At 43.5% G+C, this 22537-nt stretch overlaps 1 protein-coding gene across 1 annotated transcript in view; it reads left to right on the forward strand.

The window, feature by feature from the left end:
• kdr (kinase insert domain receptor (a type III receptor tyrosine kinase)) overlaps nt 1-22537 on the forward strand; it is a 117453-nt gene that overhangs the window by 45559 nt on the left and 49357 nt on the right. The window contains exons 8-15 of the mRNA XM_070869976.1: nt 748-865; nt 2491-2666; nt 4646-4799; nt 13599-13731; nt 14021-14129; nt 18290-18640; nt 18976-19122; nt 20048-20179. Coding sequence (XP_070726077.1) covers nt 748-865; nt 2491-2666; nt 4646-4799; nt 13599-13731; nt 14021-14129; nt 18290-18640; nt 18976-19122; nt 20048-20179 — 1320 coding nt within the window. The remainder of the gene's footprint in view (nt 1-747; nt 866-2490; nt 2667-4645; nt 4800-13598; nt 13732-14020; nt 14130-18289; nt 18641-18975; nt 19123-20047; nt 20180-22537) is intronic.

Raw genomic sequence — 22537 nt, forward strand, 5'->3', positions numbered from 1 at the left:
TTAGGCCTTGAATCAGCTTATCTCAGCCAGAATGGTGGTGAGGCACTTCAATTGGCCTCAGTGCTCCATGGCTAGTGAGGGGATAATTAGCCAGGTTCTTGCTCCCGATCACTATCCAGATACACCTCTGAAAGTGTGCATGTTTGGATATCTAGTGAGGAATGCATTGGATTTGACGAAGATGCTGCCCCCAAAAAGCTTGTGAATACTCCCTATGTAAACTCACACGTGACAAATGGCTACTTGAGTAAGGGACATGAAGGGGACTGGTGCCCATAGACCCACTCCCCCAACAAGGAATCAATATCATCAGAAGGGAAACCAATATCATCAGAAGGGATGAGGCAAAATTAACAGAAAAAGAGGAGAAAAGCCCTAATCTGGAATTAAATGTTCCCTCCACTGCTGAAGACAGGATAATGTTAGCTGAAAATTATGCTTTTTGGGAATCAAGTAAGGCAGCCATAGCTTGTTTGGAGAATGGCATTCCTGACAAAATAAATGTTCCTTTTAGTGATGACTGAGCACTCTTCACATCATTTTGGCAGTGCTGGAAGCCTACTTTTCACACACTTTTGCTGAACGTTAACATTTGTTTTCCCAACTTGCTCACACAAATATAATGAAGAATGCTGCCTTACACAAACAGCGACAGTTCTTCTGGCGCTCAGAGATTCCCAAGCCTCATGTTTTCAATAAGAACATTAGCTTTTTGGATCTGACTTTGTTTTCATTATGTGCTTTCAGAGAAACCCTTCATCTTCATAGATCACAAAGCCAGGTCGATAGTCGAGACAGTGCTGAAAGCAAGGAATGTCAAAATTCCAGTGAAGGTTACAGCCTATCCCCAACCAGAAATGAAATGGTAATTGCTAAATAAATTATATAAATAAATAAATACAGTTACTTTTAAGGAACCAACTTTCTATATACATTATTATAATTTTCAGTTATATACAATAGAGCATTGTTTACATTTATTCTATGACATAAAATTGTCAATTTTATAATTAATTTTGACATATATTTATATTAAATGGTGAATGTCTTTGAGCAATTGGAATGCTGAAACAGAGTGCAATAAATTGAACAGTGCATTCCTGGGGCTCAATTTTCCCCAAAGCTTTTTTTTGGCGTGCTTGAAGAGTTACGCCCGTTTTTTTGGGGCCCAAGTACGCCAAAAAAAAATGTTCTAAGTTTCCCTGTTGGATTTCTTCATTTTGGCATGGCCTACCCTGTCCTTTAGTTTTGGGGGTGGAGCCTTGATCTGCGCCAAACAGATTGGACTGCCACGGTAACCAGGGACACAATGCGAGCTGAGGCTGCAAAGTGAAACATACAGTCAGCTCACAACACATTAAAACACATTTCTCTCTCTCTCTCTCTCTCGCTCATATATCTGCTGCACTTACATGCGCCGATTTCTTTAACTCTCTAGAAGGTTTTTCTGCAGATGCCACATACGCTGGCCTAAGCAGAACTGGAGTAACTGAGCTGACCAAACTTGCCTAAACGGCCAAAATTTGCGCGGGTGGCAGGTTACGCCCCCTTTGGCTGAAAAAAAAACTAACCTAAAAAAATTGTAACTAACTGATTGGGGAAACTGTGGTTTTTTAAAATTTAGGAGAAAAAAAGAAGCCTGCTCAAAAAAAATGGCGCAAATCACTGGGGAAAATTGAGCCCCCTGGTTTTCAAGATTTGAATATTTTTGGCACAGTACACCATCATCATCATCCTCGAAATTGAGGAAGACTTGCTTCCACTCTAAAAGTGAGTTCTCAGGTGGCTGAACAGTCCAATGCGGACCTACAGTCTCCGTCGCAGGTGGGACAGACAGTGGTTGAAGGAAGGGGTGGGTGGGGAGTCTGATTTGCCGCATGCTCCTTCTGCTATCTGCGCTTGTTTTCTGCATGCTCTCGACGACGAGACTCTTGGTGCTCAACGCCCTCCCGGATGCTTTTCCTCCATTAGGGCGGTCTCAGGCAAGGGATTCCCTGGGTGTCAGTGGGGATGTTGCACCAATCTGGCACCAAGCAGTACACCAACAATATGCACAAGACAATTAAGAATAATTTTTGTAAGAATTTCAGAGATTTAAAATCAGATATTAAATTAGTAATTTCAGAATCTAATAAAAATGTGCATTATTCCTCTTTGTTAGATAATTTAATTGAATCAAATGGCCTGGCCAGTAAACCTTAATTCATGGTAAAATGCACATTTTAAAAATGATAATTATTACAAAAGAAAATAATAAAAGCTTCCAGCCTTTTCTAGTGCATTCTGTGCATAATCAATCAAAAATTCCTTATTCAATGGCAAATGTACTGAAATGTTTATTACCGTAATGCTGTACACATTTTATTGGACACTTTCTAATGGCTGCTCTATTAATGCTTAAAAGGACTTATATTTTTGTTGTTGACATAAATACAGTGTAACAAAATCCCAAAGTGCTTCTGAACAACTTCCAATGGCTTGTTTTTATAGGACCAAGAATGGAAAGTCGATTTGTAAGGATCAAGCGTACTACAGGATAAAGCAAGTTGGATATACATTGATGATCAGTGATGTGACTGAGAAGGATACTGGCAATTACACAATTATACTCAGGAATCCAATGACAAAAGAAGAGCAGTGTCACACGATGCAACTCATAGTAAATGGTAAGAAATGGAAAAATTTGTAATCGCAGGCGATTTTTTACTGAAGAATTTCATGTGATAGGTCAAAGCCATTGGTGTAAGACACCACCATGGTTGGAGAAAAGATGAGGTAAATCAGAAAGTAACTATCAGTTGAGTTTTTAAAGCATATAGATTATAGAAGGAAGGGAATACTGAGAGAGGTTAGAAGCTCCACAGATTTGTGAATGTACTAGAGCAGAAGATGGCTTACTTGCACAAGATATACTGAGCTGTTTCTCACCCTGGATTTAAATGCATTGGAACTCATTACATTGACACTTACCCATGAGATTTCACCATACCAATTCAATATGGAGCAAAGATTTTACTATAATATTCATAGTGCGTGCAACCAATACTTTCCTTCTGGCATATAAATTCACACATGCTGTGGAGGAAGGGGAGACGGTTGGTCTGCTTGTGGAAGGCAATTTAACAAGGGTAATAAAAACAGGAAATACTCAGCAGGTCAGGCAGCATCTGTGGAGAGAGAAACAGAGTTAATGTTTCAGGTCGATGACCCTACAACCTGATCATCGACCTGAAATGTTAACTCTGTTTCTCTTTCCACAGATACTGCCCGACCTGCTGAGTATTTCCAGCATTTTCTGTTTTTATTTCAGATTCCAGCATCTGCAAGATTTTGCTTTTGAACTTAAGGGTATTTATTTAAGTTCCAAAAGTATTATGAATACATCCTTAGATATAAAACTGATAGATTATCTTGGACTTATGGCTCAACTGAATGTTTATGTGTTTATATTTTTATTCCACAAAATACCAGATTTAAAACCTGGAATTCAACTTTGATGGGAACACATAAGGGTGATGCCGGATCGGCCGCCCATTCTACACACTTCCCCATTTTCTTTTCCGTTGAAGTCGCAGAAAAGAAAATTGGGCGGGGTATATAACGGGTAGCCAATCCGCCACCGACGATTTTGCAGCCCTGTCGATGTTGAATTCCACCCCATTATTTTATTTTGAATTGGATCTCTCAGTGTATATAAAAATTCCACAGCTTTTTTCTCTGTTTTAAATGGGTCTGTTCAAATTATGTTTAGGACTTATCTCTGAATTTGTTCTTGGCATTTGAGCAACACCAGCAAAGCAGTATTTATTGCCCATCCTAGTTGACCTGAGGGCATTAAGAATCAATAAAATAGTGTGGGTCTGGAGTCACATGCAGCCAGAGCTGTAGGGGTGGTAGGCTCTTTTGCTTGACAGACATTAGTGAACCAGTTAGGTTTTTATAACAACTCATAAGAACATAAGAATTAGGAGCAGGAGTAGGCCATACGCCCCTCGAGCCTGCTCCAACATTAATAAGATCATGGCTGGTGTTCAACCTCAACTCCACTTTCCCGCCCTATCCCCATATCCCTTGACTCCCCAAGAGTCCAAAAATCTATCTATCTGAGCCTTGAATATAGTCAATGATCCAGCAACCACAGCACTTTGGGTAGAGAATTCCAAAGATTCACAACCCTCTGAGTGAAGAAATTACTCCTCATCTCAGTCTTAAATGGCCGATCACTTATCCTGAGACAATGCCCTCTAGTTCTAGACTCTCCAGCCAGGGGGAACAACCTCTCAGCATCTACCCTGTCAAACCCACTCAGAATTCTATATGTTTCAGTGAGATCACCTCTCATTCTTCTAAACTCCAGAGAGTATAAGCCCAATCTACTAAATCTCTCCTCATAGGACAATCCTCTCATCCCAGGGATCAATTTAGTGAACCTTCATTGCACTGCCACTTTCAGCAGCTCTCATGGTTATTTTTCCAGGTACTAGCCCACATATTAACACATTTATTGAGTTAAATTTCAGAACTTTCTATGGGGGGATTTGCATTCAGAACCTTTGGATTGCATATCCAGTACCATACCCAATAGGCTACTGTACTATTCACAAAATCAAATGATTTCTGAAAATGCAATTTTAATTTTTCGCAGTTCCCCCAAAGATTCATGAAAAAGCAGTGGCTACACACACTGACTATTACAACTATGGAAGCAGACAGACTTTGACCTGCACTGTCTATGGCATTCCTGCTCCCAACAGGATTATTTGGGAATGGCAGCCAGTAGAGAACTGTAACTTTTTCTCGTAAGTATTAATATAATGTCATTCATAATTAGATCTAATTATTAAGATTCAAAAACAAACATATTTGAATGCATGTTCTGTATAAACCATGCTTCTTGATTCATTATGTGTCCCAAGACTGCTTTGAGAATCATACATTTTCCATTTATCAACTTCTGCGACCATTACATATGGTCCTTGTGAAGCAAAAAAAAATTTCTAAAGTGAAGCATTATGGTATGTTTATATGTGATATATATATAGATCATAAACCGTGCTATGGAAAGCCAAAGTATTTCAATAAGGAACAGTTTCAGCAGACTTACTGATGTAATAAAATCTAATAACGGATTTGAGAACTAAGTGCGAGATGCTGCAAGCCCTTCGGAACTTCATGAGACACACCCCCAGTACTTCAACGAATACCCACTTGTAAAACAGCAACTTGTGCTATGCAGCAACTAATACATAAAAAACTGACTGTGTGTGTGTGTGTGCAAGATGTATTCATTCTAGAGGAAGTATATTGATTGATGTTCACAATGAGTGATAGCCTCCCACACTAGGCCCAAGAGGCCTCTCTTATCTTGGCCCAGCAGAACGTCCTGTAGACTTCCTGCATGACAATCCTGGGCAATCTGCTTTCCTGTTGTTTGTTTGGCCACTAACTTCCACTCGGCCTTTCCTCCACCACCCCCATTGTTTTCCCTTTCCAATCACGGATGCAAGAATCTTACTGAGGACTGCAGAGGTTTCTCTGTCTCCTTATCTTCCTTAGGAGTTGAATTATCTCTGGCAACAAACCTCATTTATCAAAGCTTTGCTTCCAAAAATAGTTATTTCCTTATATGCATCCTAATTGGAAATCACTTCAGGAGTTTGAATAATATTTTGAGATTTTTTTCGATATTTGTTATGTTTATATATAGATAATATATAAAATATATTTTTAAAGACCATTGTCTTTATAACAAAAAAGCTTTGCAAACCATTTTTGGTTTGGAAAAAGAGAGCTAGAAGGGATGAGCTTCATGTTTATTAAAATAACGATACTTGCAAATGACTCAATAATGCATTCCAGTTCAAATTACATTACTGCATCTTTTGTATGGCAAACCTTATTTACAGATGCTTTTTCATGAAGGTGTGCGCCCTTCATCAGTGTGATATTAAAGTCATGTTAGAACATTCTGTCCTGATTAATTCAGTGCAAGGGAGATATCTTCAAATACTGTCTAGTTACAGTAACAAAAATACACTTTTATTCACTTGCTCAGCACTCGAATACTCCTATTTTTTTTCAGGTATCATCTCCAAATTCAATATTATTTAAACAATATTAAATCAATTGCTAAAGTAGAATTGGATAAGTATGTAGAAAAATCCTTTATTTCAAATGCAGCAAACAAAAAGATTGAAATTGTATTTTCTGGTTTGTACTTTTGTCCTCATTAATTGCATAAAATGCTCAGAATTTGTTTTTCATTTTTGATTTTTTTCCCCTCCGCAGTTTGGTTAAAATACAGTTCCACAAGCCGTAACAACTCGCTGGTGCCTCACTCACATGGTAACACTCTATGTGTGAGGTCAGACAGTGAGTGCCAACAAGCTATTCAATTGTGAGAGCCAAGCCCAATTCTCAACAACTCTGACATCCACACAGCTATCAGGAGGGTGATCCTGGTTACTTGTTCTCCAGGAGTGTTGAGACCAGTTATAAAACTAACATTACTTCCCCATCTGAGATCAGCTAACAGAACTGACCCAGGGAAATTCAGTATTACACCGGGCAGTATATTTGTCCACTGAGGTACTGGGGAACACAATCATGATTTGTTAGAAACACACACATCTTTTTGAATTTGGAAGCATGATTTGATGAACATAAGAACATAAGAAATAAGAGCAGGAGTAGGCCATATGGACCCTCGAGCCTGCTCACCATTTATTATGATCTTGGCTGATCCGATCATGGACTCAGGTCCACTTCCCTGCCCGCTCCCCATAACCCCTTATTCCCTTATCGGTTAAGAAACTGTCTTTCTCTGTCTTAAATTTATTCAATGTCACAGCTTCCATAACTCTCTGAGGCAGTGAATTCCACAGATTTACAACCCTCTGAGAGAAGAAATACCTCCTCATCTCAGTTTTAAATGGGTGGCCCCTTATTCTAAAATTATGCCCCCTAGTTCTAGTCTCCCCTATCAGTGGAAACATTCTCTCTGCATCGATCTTGTCAAGCCCCTTCATAATCTTATACGTTTTGATAAGATCACCTCTCATTCTTGTGAATTCTAATGAGTAGAGGCCCAACCTACTCAACCTTTCCTCATAAGTCAACCCCCTCATCACTGTAATCAACCTAGTGAACCTTCTCTGAACTGCCTCCAAAGCAAGTATATCCTTTCGTAAATATTGAAACCAAAACTGCACGCAGTATTCCAGGTGTGGCCTCACCAATACCCTATATAACTGTAGCAAGACTTCCCTGCTTTTATACTCTAACTCTTTTGCAATAAAGGCCAAGATTCCATTGGCCTTCCTGATCACTTGCTGGACCTGCATACTAACCTCTTGTGTTTCATGCACAAGTATCCCCAGGTCCTACTGCAGTACTTTGCAATTTTTCTCCATTTAAATAATAACTTGCTCTTTGATTTTTTCTGCCAAAGTGCATAACCACACACTTTCCAACACTATACTCCATCTGCCAAATTTTTGCGCACTCACTTAGCCTGTCTGTGTCCTTTTGCAGATTTTTGTGTCCTCCTCACACCTTGCTTTTCCTCCCATCTTTGTATCGTCAGCAAACTTGGCTACATTGCACTCAGTCTCTTCTTCGAAGTCGTTAATATATATTGTAAATAGTTGGGGTCCCAGCACTGATCCCTGCATCAACCCACTAGTTACTGATTGCCAACCCGAGAATGAACCATTTATCCTGACTCTCTGTTTTCTGTTAGTTAGCCAATCCTCTATCCATGCTAATATATTACGCCTAACCCCATGAACTTTTATCTTGTGCAGTAACCTTTTATGTGGCACCTTGTCAAATGCCTTCTGGAAGTCCAAATACACCACATCCACTGGTTCCCCTTTATCCACCCTGTTCGTTACATCCTCAAAGAATTCCAGCAAATTTGTCAAACATGACTTCCCCTTCATAAATCCATGCTGACTCTGTCTGATCGAATTATGCTTTTCCAAATGTCCTGCTACTGCTTCTTTAATAATGGACTCCAACATTTTCCCAACCACAGATGGCAGGCTAACTGGTCTATAGTTTCCTGCTTTTTGTCTGCCTCCTTTTTTAAATAGAGGCGTTACATTTTCAGTTTTCCAATCTGGGACCTCCCCAGAATCCAGGGAATTTTGGTAAATTGCAACCAATGCATCCACTATCCCTGCCGCTACTTCTCTTAAGATCCTAGGATGCAAGCCATCTGTTCCAGGGTATTTATCTGCCTTTAGTCCCATTATCTTACTGCCACCTCCTTAATGATCGTGATTGTGTTAATGTTATGTCTTTAATACCTATATAAAGATTCCACAAGGCTCTATACTGTGCTTAAACTGGTGTGGCCTTAGCCCATTTATTTCAACTCCAGAGTGAGGCTGCAGCATGGTGGGCACCCTTTTATACGGCCCTGCGCACCTGAGCAGGTAACCCCTGGGGCCTCCAACAATAGCGCCTTCTGGTTTACATAGTTAATACATAATGTATACATACATAATATCATTCCCCCCCCTCCCCCCCCCAAAGTCTTTGATGCGAGTAACTGTCTGATTGGACTGTCGGGAATGGTGGGATGATCCTTGTGTTTGGTCGCGAGGTCCGTTGCAGATCTGGTGTGTGCAGGTGGGTCGCTGGAGACCAGGTCCTTTCACAGTAGTTCCTGGTTATCTGCAGTTTGCAGTTTGGTCTGGTCCAAATGCTTTCTGCGTTTGCCTATTGCATGATTTTACAACAAACACTCCATTTTAATCACAAACACTCCATTCCCCTCTTTGGCTAATACAGTGCTAGCAGCGCATCTGGGGCCATGATCATGCTCTACATCATTTATTCTGATGTCACGTCGAGGAGCCATGCGGTCATGGTACATTCTCTGCTGATAGCATACGGAAGGCTCGGTTCTGAGTGATTCTGTCTGGTGACTGCGTAGCACCCAGAATAGCTGGGTCTGTAGGGAGTCTACCATGACATGTGTGCTGCTTAGCTTTATCATTTGGGCTGCCCACTCCGTACTATTGTCGCTGACCCTAAGGTCTGGCTAGTCAAGGATGACCGATATGGCCTTGAGACTTTCAGTAGTGGCGGGAGGCCGCGTGGTCCCCGTGGATCCTGGGCCATGGTATGGAGGCCCAGGACCACCGACTGTGTGTAGCCTCCCTGCCTTTCTTTGCAACGTTGCAGGGTTGCCCCATAGGGGGCAATCTGATGCGATAAGCATTTTGTCTTTGTGACGGATAAGCTGCAATATCCTGTCTAGCGGTTCGCCGTTAGCAGGCGGTAACGTGGGATCCTGGCTGGTCCAGGTCCTAAACTGGGGAGCCGTTACGTTTGACCCCTCACTTTCTCGCACTTCCATAACAAAGAGCGGATCTGCAGGCTGCGCCGTTTCCACCCCGGTGGTAGGCAACTGAGGGCACTAGCGCCGTTCTCAGTGCCTGGTCCGTGGCGGATCATGTTACAGTGCACAGACAGTGTTAGACATATTCGAAACAAAGCATTGATAATAGTGCCTTTGCTCTCCAAAAACTGTGGGATTGGCAGCTTGTCTGACTCGAGCAAATATTGGGATGCATTTTGGTATGTCTCTTTTGTCCCATGAATGCAGGCTACTGCATTGGTTAACTTATTGGATGCATGTACAACCGGTTGGAGTTCACCTGCTACTTTGGCTTGCTGTACAACATGCCCAACCCCGTGTGATAATACATCACTTGCTACAAATACTTTGTTGGATACATATACAACTGGTTGGGGTCCACCCGCTACTTTGGCTTGTTGTAAGGTACCCCCGACCCGATATGATAATACATCATTTGCCGCGAAAAGGAACTCACATGGGTTACACAGTGCAAACAACGTACTGGAACGTAGTGGGTTCCTGGCCTTCTCAATGTCTGCCCCTTTACCTTTGCCCAAGCCCAGTCATCTTCCTTGCTGGGCAACACATGCCTCTGTTTCGTTGCAGTGACATCCCGTGGTCTGGACGCACTTTCGTCTCATGGTCTGGACACACTTTCGTCCCGTGGTCTGGACGCACTCACGTCCCGTGGTCTGGATGCACTTTTGTTCCGTGGTCTGGACGCACTCTTGTCTGTGTCCGTGATGCCGACTGCCGCGATCTTCCTCCCCAGGGATTCTGCCTCTGGCGTCGGGAAGGCACATTCGGATCGTTTCAGCCGGAGTCCCACTCTGCTTGGTCGACCTGGAACCTCTTCCATTGTCGCGAAAAGGTCGTCAGGTTTGGGTGGTGGGTACTGTGCCTGTACCACTGCTCGGTTGAACTTTACCTCCTCCTGGTTGTGATAAACGACCTCTGTCTCGGGGATCTGCAAATGGATCTGCACTTCGATGCCTGGTTCAGCTGAAGGTGGGGGCTTACTTAGCCTTTGAGCATGGGAGACATCATTCACTGGAGAAGGTACACAGAGGTCTTCCCAGTTCCATTGAATCTTCCCTATCCATCTTCTACCAAGCAGCGTGGACCCATCACCTGAAACAAACCACAGTGGTAAATCATGCACCGCTCGCTCATGGGATACTCTTATGTCCGCACTACCAATAACTGGTATCAGTTCCTTGGTGTAGGTGTGCAGCTTTGCCTGAATAGGGATCAGCTCGGGTCGTTGTGCTCTGTCGCCTTCTGGCTCATAATTGACTGACTCAACCCCGTGTCCAACTCCATGGAGACTGGAATGCTGTTTAACTCGACTTTCATCAACCTGGGAGGACTTTCTGTAGTGAAGGTGTGTATCCTATACACTGCTTCCTCAGCCTGAGTTGTCTCTCTCGCTAATTCTCCATAGTCCTCACCGGACTGAAAATCTTCTGCCGGGAGGTGTTACTTTAGTTGTACAGGGCCTTGATGAGGCCACACCTAGAGTATTGTGTACAGTTTTGGTCTCCTAACTTGAGGAAGGACATTCTTGCTATTGAGGGAGTGCAGTGAAGGTTCACCAGACTGATTCCCGGGATGGCGGGACTGACAGAGCAAGAAAGACTGGATCAACTGGGCTTGTATTCACTGGAGTTCAAAAGAATGAGAGGGGATCTCATAGAAAAGTTTAAAATTCTGATGGGTTCAGACAGGTTAGATGCAGGAAGAATGTTCCCAATGTTGGGGAAGTCCAGAACCAGGGGTCACAGTCTAAGGATAAGGGATAAGCTATTTAGGACCGAGATGAGGAGAAACTTCTTCACCCAGAGAGTGGTGAACCTGTGAAATTCTCTACCACAGAAAGTTGTTGAGGCCAATTCACTAAATATATTCAAAAAGGAGTTAGATGGACTCCTTACTACTCGGGGGATCAAGGGGTATGGCGAGAAAGCAGGAATGGGGTACTGAAGTTGCATGTTCAGCCATGAACTCATTGAATGGCGATGCAGGCTCGAAGGGCCGAATGGCCTACTCCTGCACCTATTTTCTATGTTTCTATGTTTCTATGACTCCTCTGCCACGTGGTGAGTCACAGTACTTTTGCACATTCTCTGGAGGTGGCCCATTGTTCTGCAGCTTTTGCACTCAGAGCCTTTAAACCGACATTGATGGCCCCTATGATTACCTCCGCAACACCAGCATTGTGTTAATGGATTCGCATTTACATCCCTTGGTGGACTCTGAGTCATGCTTGGCCTAGCAACAGCAGGCATGTAAGTTCTGCCATGTACAGCCTTTGTTTGTTCAACAGTACTGCCTGCAAACGGCGTTATTTTCTGCACGGTACTTTCCAGTAAGTTTTGATTCCGGGAATAGATCATCTGTTTGGTATCGCAACTTGAGGACATGAACATCTGGCCTATGGTGTTGGCCCTCTTCAGGTCAACAATGGTTTCGGCAGCCAGTAGCTTGCGAAGGGTAGCCTCGTGGCATATACCAATCACAAAAACGTCGCGCAATGCATCGTTCAGGAACTCGGCAAATTCGTACAGTCCCGCAAGTTATCTTAGGTCATCGACGTACTTCGCTATATCCTGGCCCTCCGGGCGGCGGTGTGTATACCTGGCCATTAGGATGCTCTCCGTCGGTTTGAGGTGTTCCAGAATCATTGTGTGTAGCTCTGCTTATGACTTCTCCGTTGGTTTCACTGGTGCAAGCAGATCCCTGATGAGGCCATAGACCTTGGACCCGCAGCTGGTCAAGAGAATCGCCCTGCTCTTCCCCTCCAGCTTCTCATCATCCAGATTGTTGGCCATGAAGTACTGGTCTAGCCGCTCGATAAAGGCTTCCCAATCTTCACCCTCTGCAAACTTCTCTAAGGTACCAACAGCAGCCATGATTGAGTGAAAGTTCTTGATCCATTGCTCGTCGCCAATTGTTATGTCTTTAATACATATATAAAGACTCCACAAGGCTCTGTACTGTGCTTAAACTGGTGTGGCCTTAGCCCATTTATTTCAACTCTAGAGTGAAGCCGCAGCATGGTGGGCACCTTCTTATATGGCCTGCACACCTGGGCAGGTAACCCCTGGGGCCGCCAACAGTAGTGGCCTCTGGTGGTACATCATGCTTGTTTACATAGTTAATACATAAAGTGTACATACATAACAGTTAAGTTCCTCATCCCATTGCCCCTTGACTATCCACTGTTGGAATATTGTTAGTGTCCTCTACCGTAAAGACTGATACAAAATATTTGTTCAGAGTTTCTGCCATCTCCATGCTCCCCATTACTAATTCCCCGGTCTCGTCCTCTAAGTGACCAACATTTGCTTTAGCCACTGTTTTCCTTTTTATAAACCTAGAGAAACTCCTGCTATCTGTTTTTATATTTCGTGCTAGTTTACTTTCATAGTTTATCTTCCTTTTCTTAAACATTTTTTTAAAAGCTTCCCAATCTTCGGTCCTCCCAATAGTTTTGGCCACTTTGTATGCCCTTGTTTTTAATTGGATACCGTTTTTTATTTCTTTAGTTAGCTACGGATGGCTATCTTACCCTTACACCCTTTCCTCCTCACTGGAATATATTTTTCTTGAGAGTTGTGAAATATCTCCTTAAATGTACACCACTGTTCATCAACCATCCTACACTTTAATCTATTTTCCCAGTCCACTTTAGCCAACTCTGTCCTCATACCTTTGTAGTCTCCTTTATTTAAGCTCCTTTATTTATTCTGGTTTGAGATCCAACTTTCTCACCCTCCATCTGAATTTGAAATGCTATGATCACTCATTCCAAGGGGATCCTTTACTAGGAGATTGTTTATTAATCCTGTCTCATTACACAGGACCAGATCTAGGATAGCCTGCCCCCTGATTGGTTCCGTTACATACTGCTCAAGGAACCCATCCCTCATGCACTCTATGAACTCTTCCTCAAGGTTACCTTGACCAATTTGATTTATCCAATCAATATGGAGGTTAAAATCACCCATGATTATTGCTGTTCCCTTTTTACAAGCCCCCACTATTTCCTGCTTTATACTCTGACCAACAGAGATGCTACTGTTAGGGGGCCTATAGACTATGCCCACCAGTGACTTTTTCCCCTTATTATTCCTTATCTCCACTCAAACTGTTTCAACATCCTGATCATTTGAGTCAATATCATTTCTCACTAGATTCACTGATGTCAATTTCTTTCCAAAAGTTATCAAGGAGAATTGGAATCCTCCTATAAGTCATATGAAAATGAAAACTGGAAGAACATTAATGACAATGATGGCAGCAACAAGATTGAAAGCACAGAGCCTCGAATTATGTTTCTTGAAGGGAAACATAAGGTGAATTAACTATTAACAAATATGGCTATGTGCAACTAATAAAATAAATATGTTAAACAGCAATATTTACTCAGTAGTCTTAAAAAGCTTACCAGTGCATTCCAATGTTTAGCTAACATTAATTACCAGTGAGACTTAACTAATGTTTTGAGTCTTATATTTTAATTTTATTGCTAGCAAGTGTTTCTTTTTTTATGCACTTCTTTGATCAGAAGACATACTGATATGTGAGCTCTTCGCTGTGCATTCGTTATTTATATGGTACTACTTTTCTGATGTTTCCTACTAGATGGTCAGTACCCTTGTGATTCAGGCAGCAAATGTCTGCGCTATGTACAGATGTCGGGCTATTAACAAAGTGGGACAAGATGAGAGGGTTATCTTCTTTCATGTAACCAGTAAGTACATCATGTCTGCTGCAGCACCTCATTAAAACAAATCCCATGGAGAGATTGAAGGTCTGCTCAGACTTGAACTTTAAGATTTGTGAACTATATAATTACAAACAGTTAACTTGTCCAGTATACAGTGCAGCTGCTCAGCTCATGAAGAAGCTGCTGTTTATGAATCAAGGATTGAGTCATACAGTAAATAAGCTCTTTGTCCCAAATAGCTTTACAATAGACAACTCTAAATTTGTAAACAAGTTGTGAATGTGTCATTTTCATCTACTTAAGCTAATTCTAATAAGTCAAAGTAATGAAGGGGCAGATTTCACGAATTAGCACACCTGGCATGAGAGTTTCAGTCACTGAAGGTCTACTTGACTTTTTCCCATTACAATTAATGGATGGAAGGCCACATGAATAGAATTGATCTCTGCACCTGAAACTCTACATTGGAAGCGCTAATCCTCAAAATGTACCTTAACGTTTTAAACAAAGAGATTTTAATGAGAAAGATCATCAATCCAATCTGAAAATATTTTGGAAGAGAGGTGATGAAAAGAATTTAAAGAGCATTGTGTTTTATTTTTATTTATTTTAAAAATAAGCATATTTTGTACTTTCAACCGAATAGAGAGTACTGAAAAAGTTGTTGACTTCTTTTTAAAATCTTTTAATGCCTTTAAAAATATATTTTTGTTAAAAGTGTAACCTACCTGATCACCTTCCTCTTATTATTAGGTGAAGTGGCACATGCACTCGTGATTGAAGGCAGTCTGCCACTGTTCCAGTTGTAGTCTGGGAGACGGGGGTAGGTTGCGGGTGGGCAGAAACGCACAGTCATAATCTACTCATCCACTCACATTGAAAACAATGGCCTAGAAATTGGATTGCACACAAATCAGAGCGCAAACTAAATGCAGTGCTTGCGCCTAATGAGGCTGGTGGCAGGACCACTGCAAATGAGTCTGCAGGCCTCATTAGGATAGCACAGGCAAGCATTATTCGTGGCCCCAGAGACAGCTTGATGGAAACACTGACCATAATTATTAACAATGTGAAACCTGTACTGTCCAAGTAACAAGTCATATTCTACGTTTCTATCATGATGCTCTTGACCAACTTGTAAGTTAAATACTGACTTCTTCAAAACAGATACAAATGTTTTGCTTAGTAATACAGTCACGCGCACAGTACTTGTGACACACTGTCTTTCTATGAGCGTTAAACACTTGTAAAAATTTCTGACTAATTAATTCATTTTTTTCATAGTCTCATTGGATTTGAGTCAGTTTTTATTTAAATAAGTTCTGACATCAAAATCCAGTGTGTGAACTGTTCGGGAAGCTCTTTATTTCTTGCATAGAAAACAATTTCATGTGACCTCATTGGCTTCAGAAATCAGTCTTTGCTGAAGACGCAGTTCCATTTTCCTAAAGTTTTGTTTAATGAAGTATCATAATCTTTTAGCAGATATATAAATATGTGTGTGTGTGCAAGGCAGTTTATGCAGCACAGCTCCCTGGCCCTCTTTGGTTTAATGGTTTATGAACCTTGTGTTCATAAAATGTTGCAGAGCAACAGTTATAATTGCATGCAAAGAGTGGGAAAAAAGTTTTAATTTAGGTGAAATTTAAAAAAAAATTAAACAGTATGTTAATAAAAAAAAGACAAAGCATGGATGCCTTTTAATAGTTGAAGACCCCCAGGTGCAGTATGTTGTTTTCACCCCTTGGCTACAGCTCTGTATATTTACTATACTGCCAGCTGTAATATTTGGCCCACAAATAGTTTTGGCTAGACTGACCAGGCCAAACAGAACCTCTTCTAATTAAAGCCTTTTAATTTTGTGCACTTCATGAAAAAAATAAACAAATGATATGTGACTAAATCTAAATAAGGGAAATTAATTTTATAACTAAGACTGTAATTATTTTGGACATTAATATATATCTGAAGTATCTTATGTTTGTCAGCATTAAATATATATGTGCATTTTAAAAGGAAAACTATACCTATTAAGGGCAGAAATTGTCCCTTTTTTATCAGGCCCGTGGCCGCCTCAAAGCGGTGCAGAATGGCCGGCGAGTCTCTGCGGAGGGGCCGCTATTTTAAAAATTGCCCCTCCTCAGTTTTGGAGCGGTGTAGAGGACCGCTCTGCCCATTTTCCCGCCGCGGCGCGTACGTGCCGATCCCTTACCGACCGGCGACCACCCATTCTCGAAATTGCCCCGCAGGAAATTGCTCCTCTCCCGGAATTATCCCATGGGAGCGGCGCCGCCACCGGTCGGTGCCACTGACAGCTTTTGCTGTCGGTACCCTCTCTGTGGCTTGGTGGCACGGCTGCCCTTAAAGGGGAGGTGGCACTGCCGGTGACTCCATGTTATTTTTTTTGTTGGCCGACTGCCAGGTCAATTATGGCCACGGGTTCAGCCGGGCCGCCAACAGACAGCCTAGCGCCCCCTGGCTCAGCTGAAACCCTCCCTGGAGGCCCAGTGTCCACTTTAATTGGTAGGGAGGGACATTGTGATGCGCCAGCGCGATGATGTCATCAACGCTGATGACTTCAAGCGTCAGCTACTCCGACCCACCCACACTTCTGCCCCACTAGTGACAGCCACTTCAACCACCCACACTTCTGCCCCGCTAGTGACGGCCACTCCGACCCATCCACACTTCTGCCCCGCTAGTGACGGCCACTTCAACCACCCACACTTCTGCCCCGCTAGTGACGGCCACTCCACCCACTCACACTTCTGCCCCGCTAGTGACGGCCACTTCAACCACCCACACTTCTGCCCCGCTAGTGACGGCCACTCCGACCCATCCACACTTCTGCCCCGCTAGTGACGGCCACTTCAACCACCCACACTTCTGCCCCGCTAGTGACGGCCACTCCACCCACTCACACTTCTGCCCCGCTAGTGACGGCCACTCCACCCACACTTCTGCCCCGCTAGTGACGGCCACTCCACCCACCCACACTTCTGCCCCACTAGTGACGGCCACTCCACCCACACTTCTGCCCCGCTAGTGACGGCCACTCCACCCACACTTCTGCCCCGCTAGTGACGGCCACTCCACCCACACTTCTGCCCCACTAGTGACGGCCACTCCGACCCACCCACACTTCTGCCCCGCTAGTGACGGCCACTCCACCCACCCACACTTCTGCCCCGCTAGTGACGGCCACTCCACCCACACTTCTGCCCCACTAGTGACGGCCACTCCGACCCACCCACACTTCTGCCCCGCTAGTGACGGCCACTCCACCCACACTTCTGCCCCACTAGTGACGGCCACTCCGACCCACCCACACTTCTGCCCCACTAGTGACGGCCATTCCGACCCACCCACACTTCTGCCCCGCTAGTGACGGCCACTCCACCCACCCACACTTCTGCCCCGCTAGTGACGGCCACTCCGACCCACCCAAACTTCTGCCCCGCTAGTGACGGTCACTCCACCCACACTTCTGCCCCACTAGTGACGGTCACTCCACCCACACTTCTGCCCCACTAGTGACGGTCACTCCACCCACACTTCTGCCCCGCTAGTGATGGCCACTCCACCCACACTTCTGCCCCGCTAGTGACAGCCACTCCACCCACCCACACTTCTGCCCCGCTAGTGACGGCCACTCCACCCACCCACACTTCTGCCCCGCTAGTGACGGCCACTCCACCCACACTTCTGCCCCGCTAGTGACGGCCACTCCACCCACACTTCTGCCCCGCTAGTGACAGCCACTCCACCCACCCACACTTCTGCCCTGCTAGTGACGGCCACTCCACCCACCCACACTTCTGCCCCACTAGTGACAGCCACTTGAACCACCCACACTTCTGCCCCGCTAGTGACAGCCACTCCACCCACTCACACTTCTGCCCTGATGATGAGGCCACTTCTGCCCCACTCAACAAAAAAGCACGAAGTGCTGAATTTCTCCGGTTCACCGCCCAAGCATTGGGGTGGCCGGAACACTTCAAGAGTGGCAGGTGCGACTTATTTCGGGTGGTGGGCAATTTCGGCCCCTTAATGTTTTCATCAGTAAAAGTCAGAAAATGTATAGAACTCAGAAGACAACATGCACATTTTGGTACATGAATCAGTGTTTCAGAGCAGTTTTATAGAAAAAACAATTAATTGGATTTATGTGTTTGATTTTTCAGAGGGCCTTGAAATGAATTTGCAGCCTACTGACCATCCCATTGAAAAGGACAATGTAACTCTTCAGTGCAGAGCGGACAGATTTACATATCTGAACCTAAAGTGGTACAAGCTGCACCCCACGATCCTCCAACGCCACCGTGGCACCTTAGCCATCCTCCCTTGTGAACACCTCCAACGTGATGCACAGGAGATGACCTGGAGGATGATTGCTGGCCACAAGACCGAAAATATCACCGTCGAACTGAGCTTTGGCAATGTATCTCTTCAAGATCAAGGAGTCTATCTTTGTGAAGCTCAGAATAAAAAGACAGGTGAAAAGAACTGTGTGATGAAGACTCTTTCTGTAGAAGGTGAGATAAAAAACACTATGAACTGATAGATTGTATCATATGCAACCATTGTGTTGCTGCTATTTTGGTGAATACTTGTGCATCACAGTGAGAATTAATGACAATGTGGAATGGAGCATTTTCTGATTTTGGGCAGCCACTGTCAGCATCTTCATTCAGTTTTAAATGGTGAATTTGGTCATAAACATATTTAGTACAAAGCAGTAACCACCTGCCTCAGTTCAATTTTCAATTCTATTCATGTCATTCTATCATTTAACAATTCTAAAAATTAGTTGTGTGCGACAGCTCTTAAAGATATTGGTTGACTAAGTTTGTTCTGATCTTCGTTTCAGCTCAACAGGCTCCATTGGTGCTTCAGAATCTGACAGACCAAACAGTGAACATGAGCTCTTCTATAGAGATGAAATGTGATGTGGTTGGGGCACCAAGCCCACACATTATATGGTATAAAAATGACAAGCAGCTTCTGGAAGTGTCAGGTAGGGTGCTTGTAGTTGCTCAGTATTATATTTATGTTGACTATATATCTAAAGTAACAGTACCATCTTTCAAATCTGTCTTGGAAGACAAAATCTCCAAACTAGGGATATACAACATGATGACATTAATTGGGAGTAATTTTGACTTTGGGCACTAGTGTAAAATGGGTGCTATCAGATCAGCTGCCCTTTATACATCCCTCGTGATTTTCATTTCCATTCAATGAGACATGTATAATGGGCAGCTGATCCTTTAACACCCACTTTACATTATAGCCAAAGTCAAAATTATTCCCATTGCATCGATTGTAAAAATGTTTATGACTGTGCCTTTAAGGAGATAGTTCTATACATTCACACTCTGTCTATAATCTAAAAAGAAAACAGCCAGGGTTCCTGTTTTTTTATCACTGTCCATTAATTCCCGGTGAAACATGTATAACATTGGGTGATGATGGAAGTTGGCTCTTCTGATGCCTCCTGTAGTCAAATAGCAAGCATGCTGTCTCATGCAGCAAGAATGTCCACTCCAGTGGAGGTACTGGAGGATGGCCATCATTGTGCAGATGTACCCCATCATTATCTTCAGAAGAGGAGGAGAGGGGGAAAATTAGAGTGGAGGAAAAAAGGAAATAAATGTTTAACAGATACAAATTGAAACTAACAGCAAATATTCATTGCTTCACAGTATATGCAGAAAGCTAACAAATAAATTTGTAAATGTTTTCAGATAATATACAAGAAACAATAAGCTGTTGTAGAAAAAAAGAACATGTGTTTGGCGGTGTGATTACTATTATTCTTTTATATTGCCTCATTATTCAACGTATCCTGTCGTTTTGTCCACACTGTGAATTGAAATATTTTGACTGGTGCAGGAAATGGTGTCTCACTCACTTAACACTGTGTGTCTGTGTCCTGCCAGGCATTGTTCTAGGGGAGCTGAACAGGACCTTGACCATCCAGAGACTGAAGAAGGAAGACGAAGGGATGTACAAATGTGAGGCTTGCAATGTGCAGGGCTGTGCGGAGACCTATGCTGCGATTGCTGTAGAAGGTTAGGAAGCTGTTAAGAAGAAAAACAGATTTTCAGGCAGAATAACAACTGGGTGGTTTGGAGCAGGAATGTGATATATTGCTCAGTCAAGAGGCAGCATTTCTAACTGTTTGACCACAATGTAAGGCTGTAATGACACAAGTTATCTCATATTTGCTATTATTGTTTGCAATAGTAAAGATGCTATATATTATCAATGCACATAGTTTTACAATTTGTTTGATAGCACAGCACAATTGTTGCTTTCTATATACTATTAAAATGGTGAGCGGTTGAAACAAATTAGCCCAGATTTTGCAGGAAGAAATAACGGTGAGGCTGTCAGTGTTCACCGTTATTAAGGAGTAAATCAGACAGCAACATCTGGCGTCCGCACATGCTCAGTTAAACATGGAAATCAGGAAGTTGCTGTCCGAGTTGCCCTGCTCCTCCAGAAGCTTCGCTCTAACGGTATCTCATCGAGAGACTCAGCATTCACATACATGGAAAGGCGTGAAGCTGTGGTACTCACCCACTAAACACGGCAGAAAAAGTTAGGGCTTGTCCATTCAAGTGTAAATAAATTTTTAACGGTATGATAAGTCTTAATTACTGCCAAACAAACCTCGCTGACACCGAAAATTTACTTTAGAAAGTGTGGAGTCTCATTCCTTTAGATTTAATTATTGTTGGAGATTTAAAAAAAAATTAAAATAAACTTTTAAAAACTTTTTCACTGTCTCTTTTATCTCTTGATCTTAATCCCATCTTTCTTTCCGACTCTTTATTTCACTTTTTGTACATGATTTTACATTGAATTAAATATTCTAAATTACACTTCGTGCTTTAGACACTGCGGCTGGAATTTTAATTTGGAGGTAGGTGGCAGGTGGGGGCGGGGGGTGGAGGTAGTGCAGGATGTGGGGAATAGGGGGTGGAAAGTGCTCTGGAAACCCGGGAGAACGGATTTCCCACAGGCTCTGCCGAATATAATGGCAGCCCTGATTAGCATTTAGAATCACTGGTTCCCTTCAATAGCCAGCCAGATGGAAAGACTGGCTGGCTGTCGGGCAGGTAGTCCTGCGGCACCAGGCTGCAGAAAGGAGAGAGGGCTGGATCAGGGGATGGGGGATTGGAGGCCGGAGCGGGATCGGGGGCTGGAGGGAGAATGTCGGATGGAGATTGGAGACCAAAGGGGGAGATTGGAAGGTGAATGGGACCAGAGTGGGGGGAGGTCAGAAGGTGACTGGGGCCAGAGGGGAATCGGGGGCTGGAGGGGAGGTTGGGTTCCGGAGGGGGGTTGGAGGCTGGGGGCCGAGGTTTGAAAGCCGAAGGATGGGTTGGAGATCAGAGGTCCTGCTGGGGGGTTTGGAGGCCTCAGCGGGAGGTCCTGGGGAGATTGGAAGGGTCGGGGGTTGTCCGATTGTGGGGAGTTGGCAAGGCAGGAACCCTGGATCCAGCAGGTAAGTGGAAAGGCACTTACATCCTGGATTCAGCACTTCTTGCCTCGCTTTAGCTGGTGGGTACTCCGTGGCCTGGGAAACCAGCCCGGCCAATGTTAAATTTAAAATGGTGGATCATCATGACCATGGAGCTTCATTATAATATTTAAAGTGCAAACCTGCCTCCTGCGAGTGGGTTGGTTGGCTGCCCCCAGTCCCACCTCCATTAAAACAAAAAGTTGGTGGGTTGAAGGCGAGTTGGGGTTAGAATACAGATTTTTTAACTCTTTAGCTTCCCACCCGACCCCAACCCATCCATTTTTTGGGCTTAAAATCCCCCCTGTGTGTATCAGTAAGGATTCTTCAATCTGATTGGTTAAGGCGACATGCAGTTTGCCCTGTTCACACAGGTCCCTAATCCCCTGTAGAGGGCACCGCATCGGACTCCTGATGACCGTAAGTTGCTGTGCAAAAGCCCATGAAAAATCTGTGGGGAGATGCAGGAATTGAAAAGCAAAGAATTGGGGAGTACAGGGTCAGTACAGTGGGGCTGTAAGTGAAGTAAACAGCGAGCACCATTCATTTGACGCTGACGCAAAATCTGGGCCATTGCTGTGACGGTTACTTTACGTGGTCCACTCTAAGTACAATAAGATTCAACATCTCCACTGTACTGACCCTGTACTTCCCATTCCTTTGCTTTCTTCTGTTCCTGCACCTGATTTAATTCAAGGTTGCAGTTCAGCCAGTCTCCACCTGTGTCTGCTGATTCTCCTCGCTGGTCAAGCAAATCTTGATGTGCATCAACTATAGTTATTTTTGCTGTGCAGAATCAAAGGATATTTATACACCGATGTACTAAAACTGTGTTTTAAAACATTTAAACCTTACTGTGTGCATCTTGTCCCTTATTATTCACATTACAATCTTCCTAATA

This window comes from Pristiophorus japonicus, chromosome 2, assembly GCF_044704955.1.
Source record: "Pristiophorus japonicus isolate sPriJap1 chromosome 2, sPriJap1.hap1, whole genome shotgun sequence".
Taxonomy (NCBI): Eukaryota; Metazoa; Chordata; class Chondrichthyes; family Pristiophoridae; genus Pristiophorus; species Pristiophorus japonicus.